The following is a 25,883-nucleotide window of genomic DNA, read 5'->3' as shown; positions in this document are numbered from 1 at the left end:
GAATAGCCCAGTTTCCCGTGAATTTGTATGTAGTGACATTTTTATTGTTAAGGGCCCACAGCAGTACTGTTTACCATACTGTACAGTGGTGTACTAGCAGCTTGGGTAAGCCATAATGCTCTATGAAGTAAACAGCACATCAACACCAACCTCCTTCTGTATCAGTTGTGCACAAAATACTTAGTGGATGTTGAGCTTTATTCACCCTACAAATGCATGTGTGCATAGCTACACTTTGAACTGTATACAAAGACAGAAGCATGCACTGTGGAGTATTGTGGGTAGTTCAGTGTACAGAAGAGAACAGTGTATTATAGAAACGTATTTTATTTAGATATAAAATTGTCATGGTGGCTGAGTAAATGACTGAATAATAAGACAGAGGCTACTTTGATGTTTATAGCCCAAAATCTTTACAGCAAGCAGAAGTTAGTGGTAATGCTTTGTGACGCATATCCCCTTAACCCTACACTCCTTTAACACCACAGCACATACAATTCTACACCCAATTTTGTTATAGATAGATGTAATATATTCAGTGATATTTGTGTATGTATATATAGTTTGTTTTATTGTAAGTTACTTAAATCTTTTTTGTGTCTGTTAAAATCATTGGTTGTACAGTTGATCAAATTATGTTATAGCCAAGTTGCAGAACATCGACTATAATGTAATTCTTTGGGTTTCTCCTTGCTTCATGCTTATATAGTAAGCTGCAACATTTCTTTAAGTTTGGGCCTGGGAAGGGACCAGCACTGTTTTCTTGAATGGTATGATGGGGTTTAGTAAGCCCTGGATTAAGTGCTGCTAATACCCACATTTGATACAATCTGTCTTCTGGACGGTTGTCAGTGAACTTGAGAAACTGATGCACTTCTCCTGACACTGTTGCAATTCTCATTGCTTGAGATTTTATCACATTTTGTTTAGTAATGTGAGGTGCATGCCAGTAGCAAGTAGCTAACCCATGCTGGCTTTCTGTACAGATTGTTAGCCAGTAAGGTGGTAGTCCCTTTCATGAAGATATAATATCCAGAAATGCCACTTTATCCTTACTTTAGTGGGTACTGAAGTATAGAGGGTTTTTCTACTTAAAGTGCTCACTAGTCAGTCACCTGCCACTCCTTCATATCACTATTGACCAACTCATTCCCTCAGTTCTCTAATAGTGTCTTGTTGTTTTTCAGCCAGTACGTTCTTTTATGCTAAATATCACTGCATCTCTTGACCAGTCCCACTGTCCTTAACCAGATGCAGTCCCCATTGTTCAGTTTCCTTTTGTATTGGTCTATTTTCATTGTTTGAAAGAATGTATGAAAACTTTGAAACTTGTAACCTAAAGGCTGTCTTCTAGGATTAAAGTACTCATCACTTGAAATAAAGAATCTACAATTGTCTAACAAGAAGACCTGCATCATTGTGTTTTCCGTCAATCGTTTATTTTTAATGCATCATTGTGTTTTTTTTCAGTAGTTTGTTTTTAATGCAACTAAAGTACCACTGTAGTAGTCTTTTAGCCTTAGGTTAAGGGAACACCTGAGAAATTGAAAATCTGTACTATTAAATTTTTCTCCTGGAATTTTTACCTTCTATGCCTACTGGTAAATTTTGCATGCTTCTCAAAAAAAAAAACCCCAAGAGGAGTTCTTTTTCATAGAGAAAAGTTCACAACATTGGACTTCCAATATGTGATATTGAAAGCCAAACACTTGAGAATGATTTCAGCAATCCTAACTGCTCAAACCTGTCACTCAACACATGTGCTAATGGCAAAGATTGCACAATACTGGGGAATGGTCAAATCAGAAACTCCCCACAATAGTACATATATGTCTTGATAATCACTGTTTTTATTATAACATGAGAAGGTAATTTCTGAGAAATTGCAGGAAACAAAGGACAGTCCACCATAAATGTTGAATTTAAGAAATATTTTGGATAACAACTATTACCAAACAAAATAGTATTAACAGATGTAGTTATTATGAATGTTTCATTTCCATCAAATAGACCTGACCCTTCCATGTAGTTATGGGCCAAAGAATGTAATACTTTCCCTTGATTTAGCCCACAAAAGCTACAAAGCATAGGGTTATAATTCCATTCCAAAAGAAAATTTTCTAATTTTGTCAGTCTCTATCACCCTCCATGCCATTAGGATGCCATCAATAAAGTGATACTACATTTTGCATATTTAAATCCTTACAGTTTAAAATAGCTCTTAACCCTTTACCTCTAGAATTAGGGACAAATTGCTTCCTTGGAAGTTGTGGCGGAGGGACTGAAGAGGTGCTTCAACTTTTTAGATTTTTTCCTTGTATTTTTAAATACTAGTATATTTAATTCAAATAATTATTAGTATGTGAATTAACATGTTATGTTAGTTGTTGGCTCACTTGCAGTAGCCTAAGCTATAAAGGATGCATCCTGCCAAAGAACAGATGTCTGACTAGTATCCAAAGCCTTAGAGCTCCTTGTACACACCTGTACATCTAGGGCAGGCATGAGAACTTGCCTGTATAAAAGTAGATGTATGCACACCAAAATTTAGAAGTACCAGGAAGGTTTGTTCTTCACTGCATCTTCAGCAATTCTGAGATAGGCTAAGTACCAAGAAATTGGGCAGATAAGTGCCCTGTTGGAGACTTTCCTTCACTTTTTCTGGAAAAAAGTATTATTATTTTTGGCTTGCATCTGAGTGGAATTGCTTATGTGGATGTCTAATACACTATAGAGACTCCTACACAGCCTGACTTTTCTGTTTAGGTGAGGCAAATTGCATTTGGTTGCGCCCTGTTTGTTTATTGTTCAAGCCTAAAACCCATAGGAGCTAGCTTATTTCCCTTAAGCTCTTTGTCGAGAACCAACAGCTCAAAGTCCTTATGAGACCTGCTGCAGAGTCTTATGCCAGTACCTCGGATGTCCCCCGCTTCAGTCATCAAGAAAAGAAAAGTTGTTAGAGAGGGTTCTTCAATGCAGTCTTTGACATGTTCTTTTTCCCAGCCCTTGAAGGGTGACTCTGCTTAGGCCATGTCAGCATGCTCTGACCATTCATTTGCTTCTTCTGACCCCTCTGATGTTGCTCGTTTGGGAAGACACTAAGGGTCAAGAGTCTAGTACATGCTTAAGGGCCAGACAATGTTCAAGATGAACAAGGTAGAACTGTGCTCAATAATTTTGAAAGGGGAGGCAGACATCCAGCAGATACTTGTTTTGGATGAGGTGCCCAGCATCCTGAGAGAGAACTGTACATCTAAGTGGTTGCCTTCTTCTGTAACTTCTAGGAAAAAATCTCAGAAGCTGAAACACCTGTCCATTCCCTCTACCTCGACTTCCAAGGAAACAAAAAGGAATGGTTCTCTCTTGCTAAAGGATTATTCAAAGCATTTCAATTATTTCATTCTCTTTCTTCAGCCAAGATGTATTCAGAAAGGAAGACAACTCCTTCTGATTCAGAGTCCGATTTTGATATAAAGGAAGTTAGCTTAGACTTCTCTACATTACAAGAATGAAGGATTTGTTTAAGGGAGAGCATAAGGAGATCTCTGAAATTCAACAGAGGTACTATAACCATTTGTAGGTACAGACCCCAAAACCAGTGGCTATACCCCCAGTTACTGCAGCACTTGAGGGTGCTTTTAATGCAACTAATACTTCCCAGGATAGTCAGCCTTCTGCTCCTGGGAAATCAAAAACTGTACACAGTTCCTTCGTCTCATAGGTACCTTTTCTGTAACCTCAGAGCTGACCCTTCAGAAATTTTTGCATCTAAAACAACTAGCAGTATGATTTACAACTTCTAAAACCATAGCATTTAAACTTTCAACTGTCAGCCTCATTTCATTTGGCAGCTTTTACTGACATGAAAAGGCTATTGCTGATTTACCTTCTGAGTCTAAATCGTCTTTGCTGTCTCTGCTCTCTTCGGTCAGTCATGTTATCATGCACTCCTTGAGGTGCTGTTATGATACTGCTGATGCAGTGTCTACAGTTGCAGCAGCTGGATGTGTCATGCATAAGTTTGCGTGGTTAAGCTCCCGAAATGTATCTGAAGATGTAAAATCTGAAATCCTTAATACTCCTCTGGATAAAGGCATTCAATTTGGCAGTTCTTCTGTGGATGTTCTAAGATGTTTGCTAAAAAGGGCAGACTGACTCAAGGTGTAAAACAATTATTTTCAGTTCCCTTTACCAAAATATAACAGGAATTTCTCTCTAGTTCTAGTCCTGTGTTATAGAAAATTCAAACAGACATAATAGGAAGGCATGGCTGCCTTCTCTATTTTCTTCCCACTTTGATAGTCCTCTTAACCTTTCAAAAAATATCTCTCTATATCTTTCTTTGTAGCACCAGGTTACAACAAATTCTTTGGTATTTGGAATCATTTAAAATGGGTACAGATGGCGATGGAATTCTCTTCCCCCAATCCAAGGCATTCCATCCTATCCTCAAAACCAAACCCACCTGTTTGCTCCCAATATTGTTCACATGCTTTCCCAAGGAGTAATAGAACCTGTACCAGAAAAATCAAAAAGGAAAGGGATTCTATTCAAGGATATTTTTGGTACCTAAAATAGGAACCTGGAGTCTTGTTTTGTGTATGTCTCTTGTTAATCTCAAAGTAAAGGTTCCAAAGTTCAAAATGGTTAGGCTGCAATCTCTCTTACGTTTAATCCATCGTCAGTGTTTTTTAGTAACGTTAAATGTAAAAGATGCCGACCACTGTATACCCATTCAGAGAAACTTCAAGCACTTTTTATTATTTTTTTTGTTTGTGGTTTACATGTTCACTTCTCTTCTTTACCCACCAAATGTGTCTAGCATCAATGATTGTCTTTTGCAGACTACAAGACATCCATATTTTTAATTACTCAGATGATTGCCTTATTTTTGCAGACTTTCTTCTAATCTGTCTGGAGTCTCCACACTTTGTTATAAATCTAGTTCACATCTTAGGTTTTCAGCTCAGCTTGGAAAAACTCTTATTCCTTCCCACAGCATAACCTTTATAGATTGCCTGTTAGTCACCTGATGGTAATCGTACCTCAGGAAAAAGTTATCTTTTATCAAAAACATTTCCTTCAGTTTTCTTTTCAGTCTCTTTTACCAGAAGGGAATTCCACAGGAAAATGGGAAATATAGCCTCTGTAATTCTATGATTACTCTTGCCAGATTACACATGCGAAAAATGTAGTGGTTTCTCAAATCTGTATGAATCTAGCATCAGCACCCCGTCTTTCCAAATTCCTGTGTTGAATTTTATTAGAAAATAACTTCAGTGGTGAGTAGGTCAGTTGAGCCTAAATCCAGTTCATCCAGTCTCCCCCAGCAACCCCTACCCAGTCTTTAATGGCAGATACCTCAGACTTGGCTGGGAACGGGGATATATCCAAAGGACTCAAGGTACAAGGAATTTGGGACCATTAGTTCAAAAGAAAATACATAAACATCAAAGAAATTATGGCATTAGTAGATGTCCTCAAATCCCTGAACCATTTGTGGACTCCTTGGCTTCAGATGGTAATCACAGACAGCGCCACTTGTCATCTGACTCATAAACAAGGGAGAACCAGCTTGTACCCCTTATGCAGACTAGCCATGATAGCCTGAGAAATTTCAGTACAGCATAATCTATCCCTCCAGGCTAGTTAAATTCTCTCAGAGCAGAATATCATGGCAGACACTTGGAGCAAAACCAGAACAGATCCCCATGAATTTAAGTTACTTGCAGGGTGTTTCAGGAATGTTGTCCACCTGTGGGGAACTCTTCAAATAGATATGTTATCTCCATTCACAACAGATAGTTGAAAAAAGTCTGCTCCAAGACTATTGTAGAAATGCCTAGAAGATAGATGCCCTCTCTTTCCCATGAACAAAATTGTTCCTTTATGACTTTCCCCCTTTTGTCTTATAACTAGTGATTTCCTTCCATATCACTGCTGCAGTATTCCAAATGTAAGGGATCTCCTACCAAGGATAGCCCAAATGTCCGGCCAATGTACCAAAGTATCTACAGATGCTGTACATCACAAGTATGCTCCCGTTGCAAGATGTAGGGAATAAAGGTGAGGCATGGATGCACTCACTTCAGAACTCCTCTGCCACCAAACACTGTCATTGAACATCAAGTTCGAACACCTTTCTTCTGTGCAAGTTACTAAGCCATTTTTCGAATAAGTGCCCCATTGGGATTCTTCCTTATCTTTCTCTTATACTTTTAGTGTTGTTGGTTTCATGTCATCCAGGAAAAGGAAGTGTGGGAGGCAGATTCCCCACAGAGATCATCATGACCAGTATCTTCTGTCTGGGTGCTTCCCATGACCATACACAGTGTTCTATCTGCCAAGCATTTGTCCCCAAGAACCTACATAGTTACCTTTCCTCCTTGTCTGTTTACTTTGAAAACCAACATCTAAGCTGTTGGCTCAGGGTGCTATGGTGGAGTCTTCCCATCCTGAGGGTCAGCCATCAGCCAAGAAAAGGCCAAATAATTTGGGTCTGATACAGCTGCCATCCAGCCTCCCCCAGATGTTTCTCTTGAGGCTAGTGAAAGCCCAGAGGATCATCAGGTCATTCATTACCTCTGATTCCTCTGCCACAACCCTGTTGGAGGCCAGCATGGATCCGACTGCTCACACATTCTGGGAGGCTTCCCAATTGCCTGCTCCAGACAGTGAAGGGGAAACCATGGCTGATTATATATAATGGACTGAGGGGAATTCCACAAGTTTTAGTGAGGAAGAAGATCCCTACTACGCATATTAATGTGTCAGCAAGGGACTTGACCCTACCAGGGTTTTGTGTGCAGAAAATCAAGCAATTTTCCCCTGCACTTAAGGATCCCCAATGAGAATGGCAGTATTTTACTCAGGGGTTGTATAATTCTTTAATGCCTTTAAAGCCTCCTCAAGGGGTCTCTTTGCCTGTCCCTCTCTGGTCTTCTACTCCTCTTAAGAGACCTAGGGAGCAGAATTCCTGTGATGAAGATCAGAAGTCGAGGGAAGAGTCATTAGCCTACTCTTCTCAGATCCCATCCCTCTTGGACTAGGGTCTAGAAAGGGATTCTATTAGTCCAGATTCCCCTTTAGAGGAACTCTTCTTTAGAAACACTATTTTCCATATGATGGAAGTCTTTAAGTGGTATCAGAAGAGATGTTATGAGCTTCTGCAGATGGAGTCTCCCAAGCCCTCTGCTGTTCCTTCAGTTCTGGCTTCCCACCTGGATACTTTTTCAGCAACATCTGTAGCCCCCGATTCTTAGCCCCCAGCTCCTAAGAAACCTGACAGGTTTTACAAGGTGCCTGATGGTTGTAAATTTCTGTATAAATGCCCTTATGCTGATCTTTCTGTGGTGTCTCTCTCCTCTCCTCTGACAAACCTTCCAGTCTGCTTTCCTCTACAAACTTGCTTCCTTCAGATAAGGATGGTAGGACCATGGAGAAGCTGGTCAAAAAGGTCTTTATTGCTGCCACTGTCTTTTAGGGCTGTTAATTATTAGACTTGTATGGGCAGGTATGTTCTAATCCTCCTTTCTCAAGTTTCTCAGCTGATTTCTGACCTTCCTGATTTTGAGGGGAAAGCTTCAGCCCTTTCCATTTTGGGTTCTCCCTTTCAAGTTTTCCGCCAGTCTGTTAAATGCAGTAATGATGCAGCCGATGCTTCTTCCAGGTCTGCTGCATTTGATTTTGAGGCAGCACTCTTGGCTTCATTTTCAGGCTTTACCTGATGACATTAAGACCAAATTATTGACGGCTTCTTTGGATAATAAAAATCTTTTTGGTTCTCCTACTGCTGACCGTTTTAAATGTGTTCAGGATAAGGCAAAGTCTTGCACGAGTTGAAATGCATTTTTATTTCTCCTATCCAGGAGTTTCACGTGAATTACCCTTCCAAATCTCGTTTTGCTTATAGACATTCTCCCCTTTACTCAAGGGTAAAAAGGGTACTAGATGTGTACCTCCTGCTAAATCTACACATACTCCTATTTCTCAGAAACCACCTTTTCAGGACAAGCTAGGTTCAATTTGATAGTTTGCTTCCCTTTTCCTTTGGCTAGGTTCCCTTATCCCTTCCAGACTGGTTAAGGATCACAACAGACTCTTAGGTTCTGTCTATTATCCACTAAGGATATTTCTTGGTTTGGACATCTGTTCCTCCCTCAACCTCCTTGAGAATAGTTTCCTGTCTTCCCAGAGGCATTTCATTCTTTTTTGACCCAGGGGCACCATTCATGCTGTGGGAAGGGAGGAGTTTTTATTCTAGAATGTTTCTGGCTCCCAGGAAGGGCACCTGGAGACCAAGTCTGGACTTTCTCAGCTCAACACCTTTGTCAAAGTCCTCTCCTTTTGGGTGTTGTCTCTTCAAACTTTATTTCCTCTTCTTCTTCCTCAGGCCTTTCTGGTCTTTTTGGATCTCAAGGATACATATATCCCCATCCATTCCTATTTCAGGAATTTTTTTGCATTTTTTCTATTTCTTCCTTGCATTTTCAGTTCTCTGCTTTGCCCTTTGGCTTCTCTACTACCACAAGGGTGTTCACTAAATGCCTTGCTCCTGTCATTGGGTTTTGCGGGATGAGAGAATGGTTTTATATTTTTCCTTAGCTAGACGATCAGCTCATTCAGATCTTGTCCCCAAGGCTGTGCTTCAGGATCATTACTAGCTCAGTGTTGCAGAGTCGGGAGTTCATATACTTTCAAAAAGCAGTCTCGACTCCTTCTCAGGATCGTGTTTTCCTTAGTTGCAGGATCCAGACCATCCCTATGCTGGCATTTCTGCCTGTTCCCAAGGCCGTTGCTCTGAGTACCTTTTTCCAGTCTCATCTTCCTCTAGATTCAGTCACAGCTAGGGACTACAACTAAAACCAGCGTGTATCACCGAGGGCAAAACACACAACTAATAAATCAAAAGGCCAACATTATGGTGCAAATCCCAATAAGGTCCTGCTTGATATATTCCAAACCAGTATACCAGAAGACACGATGTAGTAATACCACAATATACACTTTATTAAAACAATAAAACGAGAATGGTCAAGCACTTTCATCCCTTAACAGTGGAGTTCATCAGAACCCATCAAAGGGACCTCGAGTTTATGGCTTCTACCATTCCCATGCTGCTTCTGGCCAGGCTCCATATGAGAAAACTCCAGTGGCATCTCAAGTCAGTGTGTGCAAAAAGGATGGAATCTAGAAGTATTCTAGAGGCAGCAACTTAGTCATCTGTACACAGTCCCATTAAGGATTTATTCTCCAGATCAAGACCAGGACTTTTCTCCAAGGGCTCTTAGATTATGGCCTTTCTTGCTGACTGCCTAAGCTTTAGTAATTGTCCCATATAGCTTATTTATTGTAACTGTAATCAATAATGAACACAAGACAGTTGTGTAAATAAACTTGCCATAACAGTGTTCAAAGATCATTGTTGCAGTAATAACACACACCCCCAAAAAAAATTCTGGTCCTTCTGTTGCACGTTTTATTATTAGGGCTTATTTTTATACATATGTCTGCCAGGGTAAGGTTCCACTAATCCCTGTCTTTTTCCTTTCTCCTAGAACATAACATGGTATTTGGGGTTCTATCCTCCCTTCCCTTAGAGCAAGAAAGCTTTAGATTATGGCACCTGTATATCTACTTTTAAACTAGCATGATCTTGTGCCTCCAGCCTAAGGTTTGGATACTAGCCAGATGTCTGATTCTTGGCAGTATATACCCCATGTAGCTTATACTACTGCAAGAGTGATCTAGTCAAACATCTACTTTTACTTTGTTTACTTACATAACTGTACTTTTTTGTGAAGTATAAAAAGTCTGCAATTGTAGTGATCATCAGCAATCGACTGCATTTTCTCAAAAATGTCCAGTTTTAGGTGGAACAGATTAAATTATTGAGCCCAGGCTAAGGACATCCCTCTAAATTTGGGCAATTTATATAAACAAATTCTTTCTCCATAAATTCCATAATGAGGTTTGTATAGGAAGGGGTAAAAGACATCCCAATTACAATATTCTTTTTGAAGAAACAATTACATATGAAAAAGAAAATAATTGTGTCACAGTAAAGCTGCACTCCCTCAGTTGGTGATTCAAATCTTTTTTACAGCCTTAAGCCCAAAATATTTCATAAGGCTGACCTCCAGATCTTTGACATCTCCAGTAACTCAAATAAAGTCACTCTTCTCAAAAGTTTAAAATCTCCACACCATCTGGGCAAATTGGAGGAGTGCTAGTTTACCTACATCATGTCTGTGTTTGTGTTGAAGGAAAGTAGAGCACCTGGATAAATCCCACACAGAGACAGGGAGAGCATACTGGCTCTACAAAGAAAGAATCACAGGCAAGAACCCATCTCAACGAGAGACTCAAACTGTGAAATTGCAATGGTACACACTGTGCCAAAGATTTGTTGCTGTCACACATTCTGTCCAGACCATCAAAGATAGCAACTTATTCTGTGCAATAATAATGTTTCACAGTGATGGAAAGTGAAATAAATTATGACCAGCACTGCAACAACCCCCACACAAACATTTCATCTTCATACAGCACCTGTGCTCATCAAATATAACTAATTTGTTGACTGGTTGTGTTTTTTTAAAAAAATGGCCACAGTAAAGTATTCCAGCTTGCTTCACATAAATGCACGCTAGTTCTACGAAGACAAGTTAATGACTGCTTAACTTGTTCATGTGAGCAGCATCAGTCATTTCTATCTACATGTAGCCCCCATACCCTGGAGGTACAGTTACTTTGCTGTCTGTGCGATCTCAGACTGTGGCAGAATAATTATCACAGTTATGTATTTCAACTTTGTTTCACCCAAACTGTATAGCTACAGTAAATGATTCTTTCTTACCTCATATATATGCATGCATTGTTTATACAAAGCCAGATGAATGACTGTTTAGCTTCATCCATAGACAGCTCCTGTACCCAGTAGATATAATTAGTTGACTGTATGCATCTTCGATGTCTGATGTGATAAAATAATGGCCACAGTAATGTATTTCAACTTCATTTCACACAAATGGTAGCAGTAATAATGTAGTCTAACTTACTTCACAGAAATAAATATCAGTCATACTAAGCTGGAGTAATGATTATTTAACTTGAGCAAATAACAATGACAGTTGGTCATTGTTTTTGATTCCCATTAGCTCCCACACCCAGCAGTTGTAACCACATTTCTGACTGTGCACACTTTGTCTAATTGTAATATATGGCCACAGTTTAATTCAGCTACCTACACACGCACACAACCACACAGACACACACACACACGTATCCATCAGTTACACCCTTTTTATTGACTGTGTATATCTTGGATATGTGACTCAGAGGCATAGCATGTACAAAATGTTAAGGGTAAGATCAGCCTTTAGTGTATTACCAGCTTTCAGAAATAAATGCTAGTATTGCATTTGCAGTCAGGACTGAAGTTCTTTAGCACTTCATGTGTGGTATAAACTGTAGAAACTGTGTACTATAGTTTAAAAAGAAAAGAAGACAACAGTTTATTTTTATCTTTCAGTATGAGAGGGCCTCTCTCTCTCTCTCTCTCTCTCTCTCTCTCTCTCTGTGTGTGTGTGTGTGTGTGTGTGTGTGTGTGTGTGTATATATATATATATATATATATATATATACACACACACACACACACACACACACACACACACACACACACACACACACACGTTTTTATGATCCTGACCTTATAAAGTTGATGGGAATCCATAGTGGGGAATGAGACAGGACACCTGAATTGCTAGCTAGAGCTCTGATCTGACTGTGATCAAATGAATGATTGTAATATACATGATTTATATATTTAATGCACTTCAGCTCACTGCTATCAGAAACATGGAGTGACCCAATACAATCCCCCTACACATTCACATGTGCGCATACACACACACAGCCAACAATTACAGCCACTTTATTGACTGTCTGCAATTTGGTGAATATATATATATATATATATATATGTGTGTGTGTGTGTGTGTGTCTGTGTGCGCGTGTGTGTATGTGTGTGTGTAAATATTGAGCACAGTAAACTATTGTCTTGTGCTTGCAGTCTGGTTTGCAATTCGCTCTGTATTCTTTCACAGATGAAACCAGCTGGCTCAGGCAGAAGTCACCCGATGCAACCTGAGCCAGTCAGAATGGTTGCTTAGTGCAGCTTCTTATAGCCAAAGCAGACACCAGAGGAACAATTATTCCTGTCTCCTCCCCGGCAAATGGCAGGAGAACCTGTAGTGAGGCATAATCACCTTATTCAGGATGCACTTGCACATGTAAAGAGTGATCTGTTTCTAAGATAGCCCAACCAAGTCAGTTGACATTTTTTAAAGAAATCAGAACTCAGGAAAGTCAACTATTTAAGGAAAAAAAGAAAGAAAAGAATGCAAAACATTATTTGTCTTTCTTTTACTTACATTTGAGAGGTCTACAGTACAGCAGTCCAGTACCACTTGCCTCCCCTGGGTTAGAGTACATTCTTCCTTGCCTGATGTTGCTGCCCATTTTTTTTTTGTTCTTCATACTTAGCATTTCTTTAGTTTCTGTGCTGTTGATAACATTGTTTGACCTGCAGCAGTTGGTTTCAACATCCATAGGATCTATGATATTGGGTATAGTGTCAATGCCCGGGCCACAGCCTTTGACATCAACCCCAGCATCATCAGGGCTTTCAGCACTGACGCTTTTGATATTGGGGTCTTTTGGCCTTGGTACTAGGGGCCAGTTCTTCTGCATATGCTTCTGCCATAACATCTTTATGGCTGACTGTAAAATCACCAAGGTAAGCCTTTTGACTGTTGTCACAGATAATACCAGTGTAAACCTCAAGGATAAATGGTGCAGGTGCTTCATTGGTTGGGATTGCATCTCTGGATCAGGACTGAACTCCTTTTCACTGAACACTGTTCCTGCTTGGGTTTGATTCAACCTTGGCTGATCAGTGCACTTCCATCATTCTAGGATATGGTGCCAAATTCCATCCCCATCCAAATGATGCAGACTACCCTGTATTTGTCTCATCAAAGCCTTGCATTTATTTCTGTTTTGGTTTGAAATCAAAATACTTTTGCTGCATCAGCCTTGTGCCTTCTCTTGTGCAGAACAGGATGATCAGTTGGCCGCAGCAAGATGCTTCTGTTAGCTCCAGTTAAGAACAATCTTCTTGTTCTTCAGACCATTCACCTCAAAGTGTTGATAAGAAGGTCAGTTGCAAGAAGAGGCATTTAGACTCTTCTCAGGAAGAGGCCCCAGCCTGGACATTGATGAGGGCAAGGAAGTTAACTTCCCCATCTCCACCAGATGGCACCAAAGTTTGAGAAATTTTAGAAATGATCAGAATAAAGATGGGATGGCCCTCTGACCTCCCTCTGCCAAGTGAGTCTTCCAGAGGCCTTCTGTTGTCACATATGTTAATTCTGGATGATCCCCCAGTTAACAAGATAGTTAGACCAGTGATCTAGTTTGCATGGCAGAACCTGATTTACTGACATTCATCCCAAAGAAGCCAGATAATGTCTTCTGTACTTCTAAGGATCAGGAATGCTGGTCCTAGACTCCTCATGTTGGCTCCATTGTCATAATGGCTGCATCAAAAAAGGATGCAACTTGCACTTTTTGGTGGGACATTCCTTTTGGTAAATCAAAAAAAAAAAAAAATAGGAGGAGAAGACTCTTAAAATTGAGAATAAATCTTAAGCCCCACAGTACTGATTTTCATGGAGGCTGTGGAGCCTATGGCAGCTATGATTTCAACATGGTCAACTCAGAAGAATACGAGACTTTAGAAAATGTTGACATGGCCACAGGGATTTCTAGAATGGCTCTATGCTTGAGGGCAGCAAAAGCAGTCTGCATTTCATTCAGGAGTCCACTGTCCCTCTTCCAGGGGCAACCGTCTGCTGCTTAAGATCTTACTAAGGTGTCCAGCTCTGAAAGAAATTGGGGGAGCGGTCACTTCCATCACACAAGATAAGTGGTGAAGACAGTCATATCCAGAGGCTACACAATTCCATTTCTTTTGCTCCTCAAGTCACAGTTGCTTGCTGTGACACTCTTCTTGTTCCATATCATACCACACCATCAGCAAGAAAAGGGATGCTAAGTTTCTTTCAGAAGTGAGCCATTTAGAAGTCTTATCTGACCAGAAAGGGCAAGGCTTTTACTCACAATTCTTTTTAGTGCCAAAGAAAACAAAGTTCCTCAAGTCAGTTCATGGGCTGAGTGGCACAGAATAGCACAGTATCAATGTGCCCTTTTGCTTAGCCACACTTCAACTAGTCCTTCCTTGTGTCTCTCTGGAGACTGCATGTGCTCTTTGGGCCTCCAGGATGCTCTATTCACATTAAAATTCCACTGCAGTCCAGTACACTTAAGCACTTGTAAGCAAGATCCAGTTACTACCAGTTGCAGACTTTGCTATTTAGGCTGATCACATTCTCCAGATATTCACAAATTGTAGGTCCACTGTTGCAGTGAACCACTGGCTGCAAGGTGTCAGGGTGTTTCTGTATTTGGCTGATTAGTTCCTATCTAACCATGTAGTAGACAGGATAATATCAATGAGAGGCTCTTCTAGCATTGTTGCAGTCTATGGGAATTATAGTGAACATTGCTGCAAAGTCTCACTTGATACCTACTCAGATACTTAACATTTATTGGGTGCACTCTGGAAACTATCTTTCCGGGCCTTTTTACCTGTAGACAGGATTTCACTGCAAAATAATGCTTTCAGATGCCCTAGAGCCAATCTGGTTTGGTGTGCTCTTTGTCTTATGTTTAGACTTATGGTGAACGCATTTTACCTGGTTCATTTGAGACTATATCAGTTGACCCTACAGGTACAGTGGTGTAGGCTTTCAGATCTCATAACCTTTCCAGTAAATGTTTTTAAGAAATAGAAGTAACATATCACTTGATGTTGCATGAGTCTAATGTTTCTGTGGGTAGGCACATGCAAGTGTCTACTCTGATGGTTGCAGTCACCAAGTATATCTCTGCCATTGGCTGATGGGCACTTTCAAGGCCAAATAAGTTCAAGGAGTATGGTCATTAACATTGGCCATCCTCATATAAATGTTTTAGAAATAAGAGCAGTCTCCTCCTGACTTTTCAGGATTCTCTTCCCAATAGTGCATTTGCTGTTCAAGCCAACAGCATGTCTATAACAAGAACGTGGGCTAAAACTAAATGCAAAAACAAACAAAAAAATGTAATACTGCTGCATTTGATAATCAAACCCTCCATCCAGCTGATAATATAGAAAACAATGCTCTCCCAAATGAAGATAATGTGAAAGCCTTTGGAACATGGGTAGATAACTCCCTGTTCTTTTATCATGATGTTAAAATCGTGGTTAGGAAATCCTTCTATCTGGCACAGCTGATTAAAAAGTGTATTGCCTGTAGATCCAAAGAAGTCCTTACTTTCTATATTCTGCACTGATCAGGTCTATAATTGAATACAATGCCCACCTTAGGATGAATTTTAGTAAAAATATGAAGTAGTTAGAGATAACCCCAAGATTTCTGAAAAAAAATATCATGGTTTTAAAGACCTGAGCTACTAAGAGAAGCTGGAGGCCTTGTAACTTTATTTTGTGCCCTATAAACTTCTTAGGAGTAATCTCTGCCTTGCCTTCTTGGCCATTAGTGATCTGGCAGCCCAAGACATGTTATTTCTCCATAAAGCAAACAGTCCTGTAAACATTCTAAATAGATATGTGAATCTTCTACAGCAAATAAACAAATCACAGTGGAAAGACAGGTTTATCACATATTGACTACCCCTTCTCTGAAACAAATTTCCTGTTCAGATCAAGCGATATGACACACTGTCTTCCTTTAAGAAGGAATTGGACAGTTGGATGGGTATTCATAAATTCATCCCTGCATGACTGACCTATTGCTCCTTGGAAAAGGAGGTAAGGTCTAAGGGTGATTATTGTCAAGGTGTAAGCATCCACATGGCCCAGTTGCCTTGTACATTCTATGATGCATCAACAGGTAGGTAGGAATGCATTTTTACTCCCATCTACCAGGATAATGTGAGAATATGGGACTAGGCTGTGTTCAGGAATCACCTTCTGATAGCCAACCATATCCAGCCATCTCTAAGGATATACTGGCTCACTCAGTGTTTAATGAGGTCCAACAAATGGACTTTCACCATTATGTAGCATGGAAGTTATTTCATAACTGGGTTACATCTTGCTGTGCTCTCAGTGATCCCAACCAACACTAAATTCATCATATTGTTTTCCACTTTCTCTAAGATGCAGTTATTTAGAAATTGCCCTGTGATTCCTCTGTTTCTAATCCACTTCCTTGATCTCCACATTTCTTCAAAAGGCCAGACTATACAAAGCCAAAGTAATTCTCATAGCTGCATATGTGCATCAGCAAGTTTACTTTCTCCTGCTGTGGTCTCTTGTTCTAAAGCAGCCTCTGAATCCTGAGGCTTTTTGTAACTCTCCTAATGCACCATTTTGGAAAGTGTCAGTCTGATCCTCACTCCCTGTGCCTGACTCTATGCTTCTCCAATTCCAGTGATGGCTAGGGAATCATAGTCAGAAAGACGTATCCAGATCCTGACTTCTGCTCAATGAATATATACCAGGAGGATTTATATAAGAAAATGGATGTGTTTGTCAATATAGGCTATGGCTATAAGCTTGGATCCCTTTACTACTGCTTGTCCTGCCATCTTGCATTATCTGTCACAGTTATTTGATTCAGGTTTAAGTTATTCCTCTGCCTTGTTCTTTTCACATGACTCATTGTACATAATATTTCAGACTAATATCAGTGTGTTAGAATTCCCAGTCTTTCACATCTCTCTCAAATTCTTGACTTGCAAATTAGGAACCATTATCTGTAATGATTGTGCCTGGTGTTCCATGTCTGAAACATATGCTATGTTATGTATTAATCATAATTGCTTTGTAGTATCTTTAAGCTAAACTTCTTTCAGAAATTATGTGCCTGGTGTTCCTTGTCTGAAACATATGCTATGTTATGTATTAATCATAATTGCTTTGTAGTATCTTTAAGCTAAACTTCTTTCAGAAATTATAAAATTAAGAATAATAGCTTATACATATCAGATAATGATATTTGAAATGAAGCATGTTTGCCATCTTTATTTCCTGGCAGGTTAGGTATCTCATGAGGTGTCATATTTCCTCAAAGATTCTGATTGTGTTACATACTGCACACTTCATAGTTCTGTACTTCTTTCCTCATTCTGACCTTTTACTCCATTCCATTATATCATATCACATGCTGCTTCCTTGCACTTCAGTGTTTCCAGATGAGGTTCACATATTTTCGGTAGCAAAGATTCTGTAACCTGATTCAGTACTGTTATATTATTGGGTTTGAGCACCACTCCTTGTATACAGTTTGTCATCCCTTTAGAGTAGCATATTGATGTGTCCTTATATACTACTGCTAATCTTTTTGGTGAGTTGCACTTCTCTGTTTTCATGTGGAAACATCTTAAATTTCTTTGCTATTTCTTGTGGCACATGTATCTTTAGAATGACCAATATTATGACTAGGATTTTGCGGACCAAATGTTTGGTATTTTCCTTCAGATAGGCTGTACTTAAGATGTCTGCTATACACAACTCTTAACTGGTTTATACTTCTCTGTTAAGTTATATTTCTGTTGATTAAGTAACTTTCTTTGTAGTCTTAGAGATGCCTTATACAAGTTATTTTGGAAGATACTTTGCAAGGGCTTATGGTCATTTTTGGCAAATACACGTCTTCCATATATGTACTCATAAAACTTCTCACAGCCACATATAATGGCTTGCATTTCTTTTTAAGGCTCTGCACCATTAAATGTTCTTGATTCACTTGCTTATGCGTATTCACTTGCATAAGTACTGCTCCAGTTCTAAATTGACTGGCATTGACTTGCAACACAACTGGATTATTAACATCATAATATTTCAAACTTGGTGCATCAGGTAACACATTCCTTTTTAATGTTAAAACTCTGTTTTTTCTAGTGAACATTTCCATTCTGTGTCATACTCTAAAAGCTTCCTCAGAGGCATTATGCCTGAAATATTTAGTACAATCTTTGCTAATTGCTATATGATTCTGACAAGTCTCATTAGAGCCTCACTGTCTTCTCGTTTTGGTAATCTGCACTATTACAGTCACTACATCTTAAGTCAGATCCTCTAAAGGTTGATATATGACCCTTATCATTCTAAATGGATAAATGGACCTGGCGTTTGCTTATGTTTAACTTCAGATTATAGTATCTTAATCTGTCTAGTAGGTTAATCACTCTTCTGCATGTCTTTACTTTTTTGACCCCATATCTGCGAGTCACTGATAATATTGACCACATCATCAAGACCTTCAATAATGTGGGCAGTAGCTTTTGAAACACTTTTAGTATGGATGAAATGCCATAGGTTAGTATGAAAGTCTTCTCTTCAGTACTTTGACGAATGTACAGAACGTTTAGCTATCCCTTCTCTATCCTGATCTGCAAGGAGCACTGGTTAGCATTTAGTACTGCCATGTATTTTGGACTAGGCATATTAGACATCTTGTTTAACTGTTATCAACAGTTAATGTCTTTTGAAAACTGTATTCAAATCTTGTATGTCTGTACTGATACTGAGCTTGGCCTGTTTTCACCAGAGTGGGCAGAATGTTAACATCTTCTTTATGTTATGACTGTTTCACCATCACAGCTAAACTTTTCATTCTTTTAAGGTCATGCTTTCTTGTTTCTGTTACAGCTATCTTCTAGGTATATGGACTACTGGTACTGAATCATGAACTATTTTAATGTTGTACTCTTCTATTAAAAAGAAAAAAAGTTATTCCAGTGAACAAATCTGTACATTTCTGTAAAATACTGACTTGAGTCAATCACTGTGTTTTCTGATTAAGAGTTTCAATTTTCTTAACTAAATTTTTCTGGTGTTTGGACATTTCAAACTGAGTTGCTTGCTATTCTGCTTAGTATTCTAGCTTCTACATATGACATGACAGGGTGCCTAGAGAGGAGTTGTGGTATTGTATGAGGAAGTCAGGAGTGTCAGAAAAGTATGTAAGAGTAGTACAGGATATGTATGAGGGTAGTGTGACAACGGTGATGTCTGCAATGGGAGTGACGGATGTGTTTAAGGTGGAGATGGGGTTACATTAAGGATCAGCTCTGAGCCCTTTCTTATTTGCAGTCGTGATGGACAGGTTGACAGACGAGATCAGACAGGCGTCCCCGTGGACTATGATGTTTGCAGATGACATTGTGATCTGTAGTGAGAGTAGGGAACAGGTGGAGGAGACCCTGGAGAGATGGAGATATGCTCTAGAGAGAAGAGGAATGAAGGTCAGCAGGACTAAGACAGAATATATGTGTGTGAATGAGAGGGAGGATAGAGGAGTGGTGAGGATGCAAGGAGTAGAGGTGGCGAAGGTGGATGAGTTTAAATACTTGGGGTCAATAGTTCAGAGTAACAGTGAGTGTGGAAGAGAGGTGAAGAAGAGAGTACAGGCAGGATGGAGTGGGTGGAGAAGAGTGTCAGGAGTGATTTGTGACAGACGAGTACCTGTAAGAGTGAAAGGGAAGGTCTACAAGAGGGTAGTGAGACCAGCTATGTTATATGGGTTGGAGACAGTGGCATTGACAAAAAGGCAGGAGTGTGAGCTGGATGTGGCAGAATTAAAGATGTTAAGATTTGCACTGGGTGTGATGAGGGTGGACAGGATTAGGAATAAGTATATTAGAGGGTCAGCCGAGGTTGGAAGGTTTGGAGACAAAGCCAGAGAGGCACGATTACGTTGGTTTGGACATGTGCTGAGGAGGGATGCTGAGTATATTGGGAAAAAGATGCTAAGGATGAAGCTACCACGTAACAGGAAAAGAGGAAGGCCTAAGATAAGGTTTATGGATGTGGTGAGAGAGGACATGCAGGTGGTTGGTGTGACAGAGCAAGATGCAGAGGACAGGAAGAAATGGAAACAGGTGATCTGCTGTGGCGACGCCTAACGGGAACAGCCGAAAGAAGATGATGATGATTCTAGCTTCTGCATGTTTTTGGTAGCATTCAGAGAAATGGTACTCTTAATGAATCTGTAAATGTTTATGTTGCTGTATGTTCATTTTAACTTAAGCATTTCACAAATTATGCAACCCAACATATTTAGTTGATTCACACTCTGATCTTTAGATACAACTTAAAACCATGTTTATTATTCTTATATCAATGCACCAGGTTTCAGTTTATGCTCTGGGTATATCTGTAAGGTACAGGTTGATTTAGTCACTTTGGTTTTTAGTGTAAAAAATTTAAATGTAAATTTTATAAAAATACTATATCTGCATCCACATTTAACCAAATTCAGAACTTTTGCTATTAAACACTGAACGTTTTGCTACAGCACTTGCCTTCAACACATCATTGCTATGTGTCAGGATGCACTGCCTTCATTCTCTGCACTTTACAAAAACTAGAACATGGAAAATAACACCAAAGGCAGAAAAATCCTGCTTTTATGAGGAACAATTCTAAAACCATAGTCAAATGAAATTATCTCATCCACTGAACGACTAAATATGCCACTGCAAGCAACTGGCCATGCTGACTGAGAAGTGTAATCTTTGATCGGAAAAGAAAAAAATAGTTCTTGACCAGTGGTAGAATACTTTAGAAGGAATGGTCATATATAGCCAGTATTATCTAAAGAAGGAGGAGAATGTTCACCCATTCTGAATGAGATGGGGGTCAAATTTGCAAATATAGATAATGTAAACTGTCATCTATCATTGCATTTTTCCCTTTCATCCAGCATCACATAAATGTGTCTAATCCAGCAGGAGCAATATAAATGCAGGAAAAGATAGCCCATTCTGCAAAGTATTTGCACACACACTGTATTAAATACTGTAGTCTGACCAATGCAGCAATTCATCTGTCCCAAAACATTAGGGAGACAAATATGGACTGGCTCCTATTATATTTAAGGAGTTTGTGAAAAGTAGGAAAGAGATTGTTAGCAATGAAGCATAAAACACAAGCAGTACATCTACTGGTGTCTTCCCTTCCACCAAAGACTTCAGTTCTGTTCCAATTAAATGTCATTTTAACAATGATGTGTGCCTTCCACCTTCTTTAAATGTTGAGAAACAAGTTACACTCACCCTGTAGTTAGACCATCAGTCAATGAAGTCTAAAAAGTAAAAAAGGAAAATCTCAGTAAGCAAACCATGAGAATTCAACTGAATGGTGAGAGAAACGAGGTCATTGTAGAATGTTCCACTGTCAAGTTGCACTGCCCAGTGTTCCCTGAGTGCTATCCTCCTTCCCCCACTGGCAGAGAGCACACCCCTTCACTCCTGTCCTTCCTTGCCAGGCCTCTTCAGTGCTGGGGCCATTAATTGAAAGCCAGTCACCTGGGTAGTAGTGAGGGCTCAATTCCTGTGCTCCAAAGAACCATGTTAAAACATACAAATATTATATGGAGAAGTCAAACTGGGGTTCAGCTTTAACAGTCTCCTCATCCTTAACATCAACACTAGCAAATCTAGTAGCTGGATTAGAAACAGGCACCTGCTACTGTTCAAATTAAATAATTTTATTAATCTATACAAAGTTCTTTTGAGAGGCTTATTTACTTCCAAGATCACTCTTGCTGAAAGTGGTTCTGGAACTCTGTACTATGAGTTTTCACATGAAAGGGAACAAATAGAGGAATATTAATCTAATCTTGCTTTGCCTTAGACCAGTGTAAGCCTTCATTTGCTGTGTATATTTTGAGACAGAAATTCAGATTGTATTTCACATATTGCAGTGCAGCACAGGAAAATAAAATGAGAAACTTAAAGTATAGCTACCGTTTTTAAATTCTATTTATCAATGGACATCCTTAACTGTGATTTCAGAATCTCTGCGACTCACCCTTTTGACTAACAGCAGATGCTGTGCACTTCTACCCTTTCAGGATTTGCTTACATCTGAACTGGTGCCTTACTCATGCTTATTTATCATTTCTTTGCATAAGGATAAAAAAAATGTGCAACTCTGTTAAACTTTTCCTTTGTATCAGTTCCCGACAGGTATCTTCAAGTAGTCCCAGAGAACACTTCTGTAAAGTACCAACTGTTTTTCTGATGACTGTATCACTTAATGTTTTAAATTGTTTTTTCTTCTTTTTCAGCCTCTAGGAGCCAGTGACTATTTGGAAATCTCCAAGTATTTTGATACCGTCTTTATACGTGAGATACCATTACTTTCATTGGCAAAAAAGACGCAGGCACGAAGGTTTATTACACTCATTGATGCCTTCTATGATCACAAGGTAAGACTTTACATAGAATGAAGAATTTTAATCAATTTAAATAACTTAAATGTTGTCTTAAAAGAGCTTTGAAAACAAGTTAATAGGTAGAGTTCCGTAACAGTTATAAACTTAGATTAGCAGGATTTTTAGTGAGTTTTGTTGCTCCTTTAATAAAGGAAATAAGCTGAGCAGAAACATATACTATATAAAAATATCATATATGAATACAGTTCCTAAAATTAATGTTAGATGATGCAGTTTATGTGAATGTTAAGTTGCAGCTGATTTTATTTGTAAGCAAGACACAAATAGAAAGCTTACAGCTTATAAAAGTAGTTAAGCACCAAATTAAACTTCAAAAATCCATTAGATCCACTGGGATATATGTAACACTTTATTCACAATATTTAAAAATGTAATGGTTAAGTGCTTTTGTCCTCCTACAATTTTGGGACTTCCTCAGATCTAAGTCTGCAATAGCTTCTCTTCCTATAAGTCCAGGAAGTGTTGAAAACATTCACTTGTGCCTTAATGACATCATAACTATTTAAATAAAAGTACAACCAATATATATATATATATATATATATATATATACATATATACATATATATATACATATATATATATATATATATATATATATATATATATATATATATACAGGCTTGCCCCCCTGGATAAATGTAGTAAAAACTTTGTGGAATGTTATTTGTAGTTGCTTCATAGTTTTCAGTGATTTGAGATTTGATTATATCAGTTTTCGACGATTTGGTCTTGATGATTTGAAATTCGATGAAATGATAATTCGATGATATGAAGTGGAACCATATATATATATATATATATATATATGTTTTATGCTGTAAAATGCACACAGTAAGTCTTAAATAAATAATACATTTTAAATAAAATCCCTCATTGCTGGGCAGTTCCATTTAGAAACATTCATTAGTTACAGTTGTTCACGTTTGCATAAATAATAATGTTGCTGAATTGCTTTCAACCCTATAGGATTTAAAATAAGTAATAAAATGCTTATCACATTATAATATAAAAACAAATGCATAGGGCCATGGCCAGGATGGTTAACTGAGAGCAACTACTGGTGAAAGTTCCCTGACTGAAAACTTCTCTCAGACAGAAAATATAATAAAAAATTATAATGTGGAGATATTTGTTAGCTAATTTTATTCACTAATAGGCAGAGAAAAGATTTATAGCTTGAAGTTCTTTAAAAGCTGTAATTTTCCTGTCAGAATTTCAGCTGTTTGGTTAAGAGAGAGAAGTGACTTCAACATGAGCCCCTCAAGAATTGGTACTCAGGATTCTTGTGTTAAAAAAGACATCCAGCCAATAATATCTGCAGGATATATTACTTAAAAAATAGAAAGTCTCAAAGAAGAGATCATAAAGAAGATGGAACATTTAGAAATTCTTATGAAACAACAGTACACAAGTCAGCAATATGGAAGAAGTTTAAAAGATCATGAAGGGGGAATAACTGAAGGTGGGTATCAGATTAAATTTCTTTTAAAACAAAATAACTGGCTGAAAAAGTTGATGATTTAGAAAACAGAGTGAACCAAAGTAACATTAGAATTTATGGTATCCCTGAAAAGTATGAAGGAGACAATATAATAAATGTCTAAACAACCTGGCTATGTAAAACATTAAATCTACCTGAAACTTTATCTTTTGGAATTGAAAGGGCACATACATCCTTGGGAGCACCTTCAAAGAAGGAAAGCTTACCACCATGTTCAGTGATAGTTAAGTTTGTCTCGCTTAGAAAAAGATCAAATATTAAAAAGAGCATGGTCCAGCCCACCTATTAAAATAGATGATCGTGTAGTCAGATCTGACAATGATTATTCTGGTAAAGTAATGAGTTAAAGAAAATCCTGCTTATCACGAAACTTAAAAAGAACAATATTAAAGCCACTTTGGTATTTCCTGCAAAGATCAATTTACTTCTTGCTGAAGGAGCTAAAATGTTTGACACTCTGGAGGAAGCATCCACTTTTGACAACAAAAATAAAATCCTTAATAATACAGAAGAAATTAATTGGAACAGTATATCCCTTGAGAGATAGAGTGAGCTGAATTCCTGGAAAACTACTGCTAAAATTAAAAATAACTTAAAAACAAGTGACTTTTATTCTCTGATTGCAGGACCTATTTTCTGAAACAGGAGATTTACGCTTTAAGTAAAAGGTTTAGACTTTAAGATTCAAAACATATGTAAGTATGTATTTATAATTTAAGCTAAATTATTTTTCATAAGGAATATAAAACATGTGCATGCTGTCAAACTCTCTACAACTGTATCTTGAGTACACAATTGATGAATACTTTATTGATTTAACCTGGGGGGGGGTCCTCGATGTTGGTCTTTAGTTGCCAGTATAATTCCCGCATTTCTAGGGCCATCAAATGAGATGGAGAACTGGAACAAGAACCATTATGGATCAGGATTCCAGGACAGCAGGTGGCAAGGATCATTAAAGAACAACAGCACAGGGAGGAAGCAGGAACAAGAAATAAATGAAATGAACATTGTTACCAATACAGACAGTGACTTTAAGATATTTAATTATAGTGTTTTTTTGATATCAGTTGATCGTGGCAATTTACTACAAAGGGGGGATGCACTTTTGCAGACATTAAAAGATCACAGATACCCAGTGTTGTATTGGACCTCAAATTATATACACGTAAGTTGAACATGACCTTGTGGTTTTCACAGAATAAGCAGTGAATAGGGTCTACAACCCCAGTGATTAGTTAAAAAAGTACTTTGACCCCCCCCTCCCCTTCTCCACCTAATGATATAGCTCTTTTAGAAAATGAGTAAAAGTGGTATCAGGTTTTATTTTTTATTTATTTAACATTTGTTTACTGGGAAAGTATGACCTGGAACAAAGCCAATTTACAGCGGAGGCCCAGGGAGAAACACTCCAGACGCATGTCTTTATAACATGGGAGGAAACAGGAGCACCCAGAGGAAACCCACACAAATGCAGGGAGGACATGCAGGCTCCACACAGACGGCATCCCAACCAAGAATCAAACTGGAGAACCTCTTGCTGTGAGGCAACAATGCAACCACTGCACTGTCCATGAATATTTTGAATATCAAATGTTACACCTTTTGTCATAACTTAACTAATATTGTAATTATTTTGTATATTAAATAATATATGCAATGAAGAATAAATAAAAATTATGAAACGTGATGGTGGTGGGCTTGTAGAAATGAATCAGATGAATTATGTGGGTGAGATGATGAGTATTTTATACAATGATACATAAGTGGAGGCATCTATTAATGGAATTAATATTGTGTATAAAATAATTGATAAAGATTATTTGATGTGCTCACCCAGGGCCATACTGATTTGAATATTTACAGATATCATACAGGTGAGAAATCTTACATACCTACAGTCTTTGTGATACCTAAGATACATAAACATGTTATAGGTCCCCTGCTGTAGCCAGCTGTTGAAGCCAGTGGGTATAAAACACATTTACTGGGCAGATATA

The 25,883-nt window shown here is 38.5% G+C and overlaps 1 protein-coding gene across 1 annotated transcript in view; it reads left to right on the top strand.

The window, feature by feature from the left end:
* Positions 1–25,883, top strand: part of AFG1L (AFG1 like ATPase) — a 1,902,723-nt gene that overhangs the window by 1,735,784 nt on the left and 141,056 nt on the right. Inside the window, exon 11 of the mRNA XM_044065354.1 lies at positions 22,212–22,352. Coding sequence (XP_043921289.1) covers positions 22,212–22,352 — 141 coding nt within the window. The remainder of the gene's footprint in view (positions 1–22,211; positions 22,353–25,883) is intronic.

Source organism: Protopterus annectens, chromosome 1.part0, assembly GCF_019279795.1.
Source record: "Protopterus annectens isolate FY-2018-M chromosome 1.part0, PAN1.0, whole genome shotgun sequence".
In the NCBI taxonomy this organism is placed as follows: domain Eukaryota; kingdom Metazoa; phylum Chordata; order Ceratodontiformes; family Protopteridae; genus Protopterus; species Protopterus annectens.
Note: the sequence above shows the minus strand (reverse complement) of the source record. Positions and strands in the feature narration are given on the sequence as shown.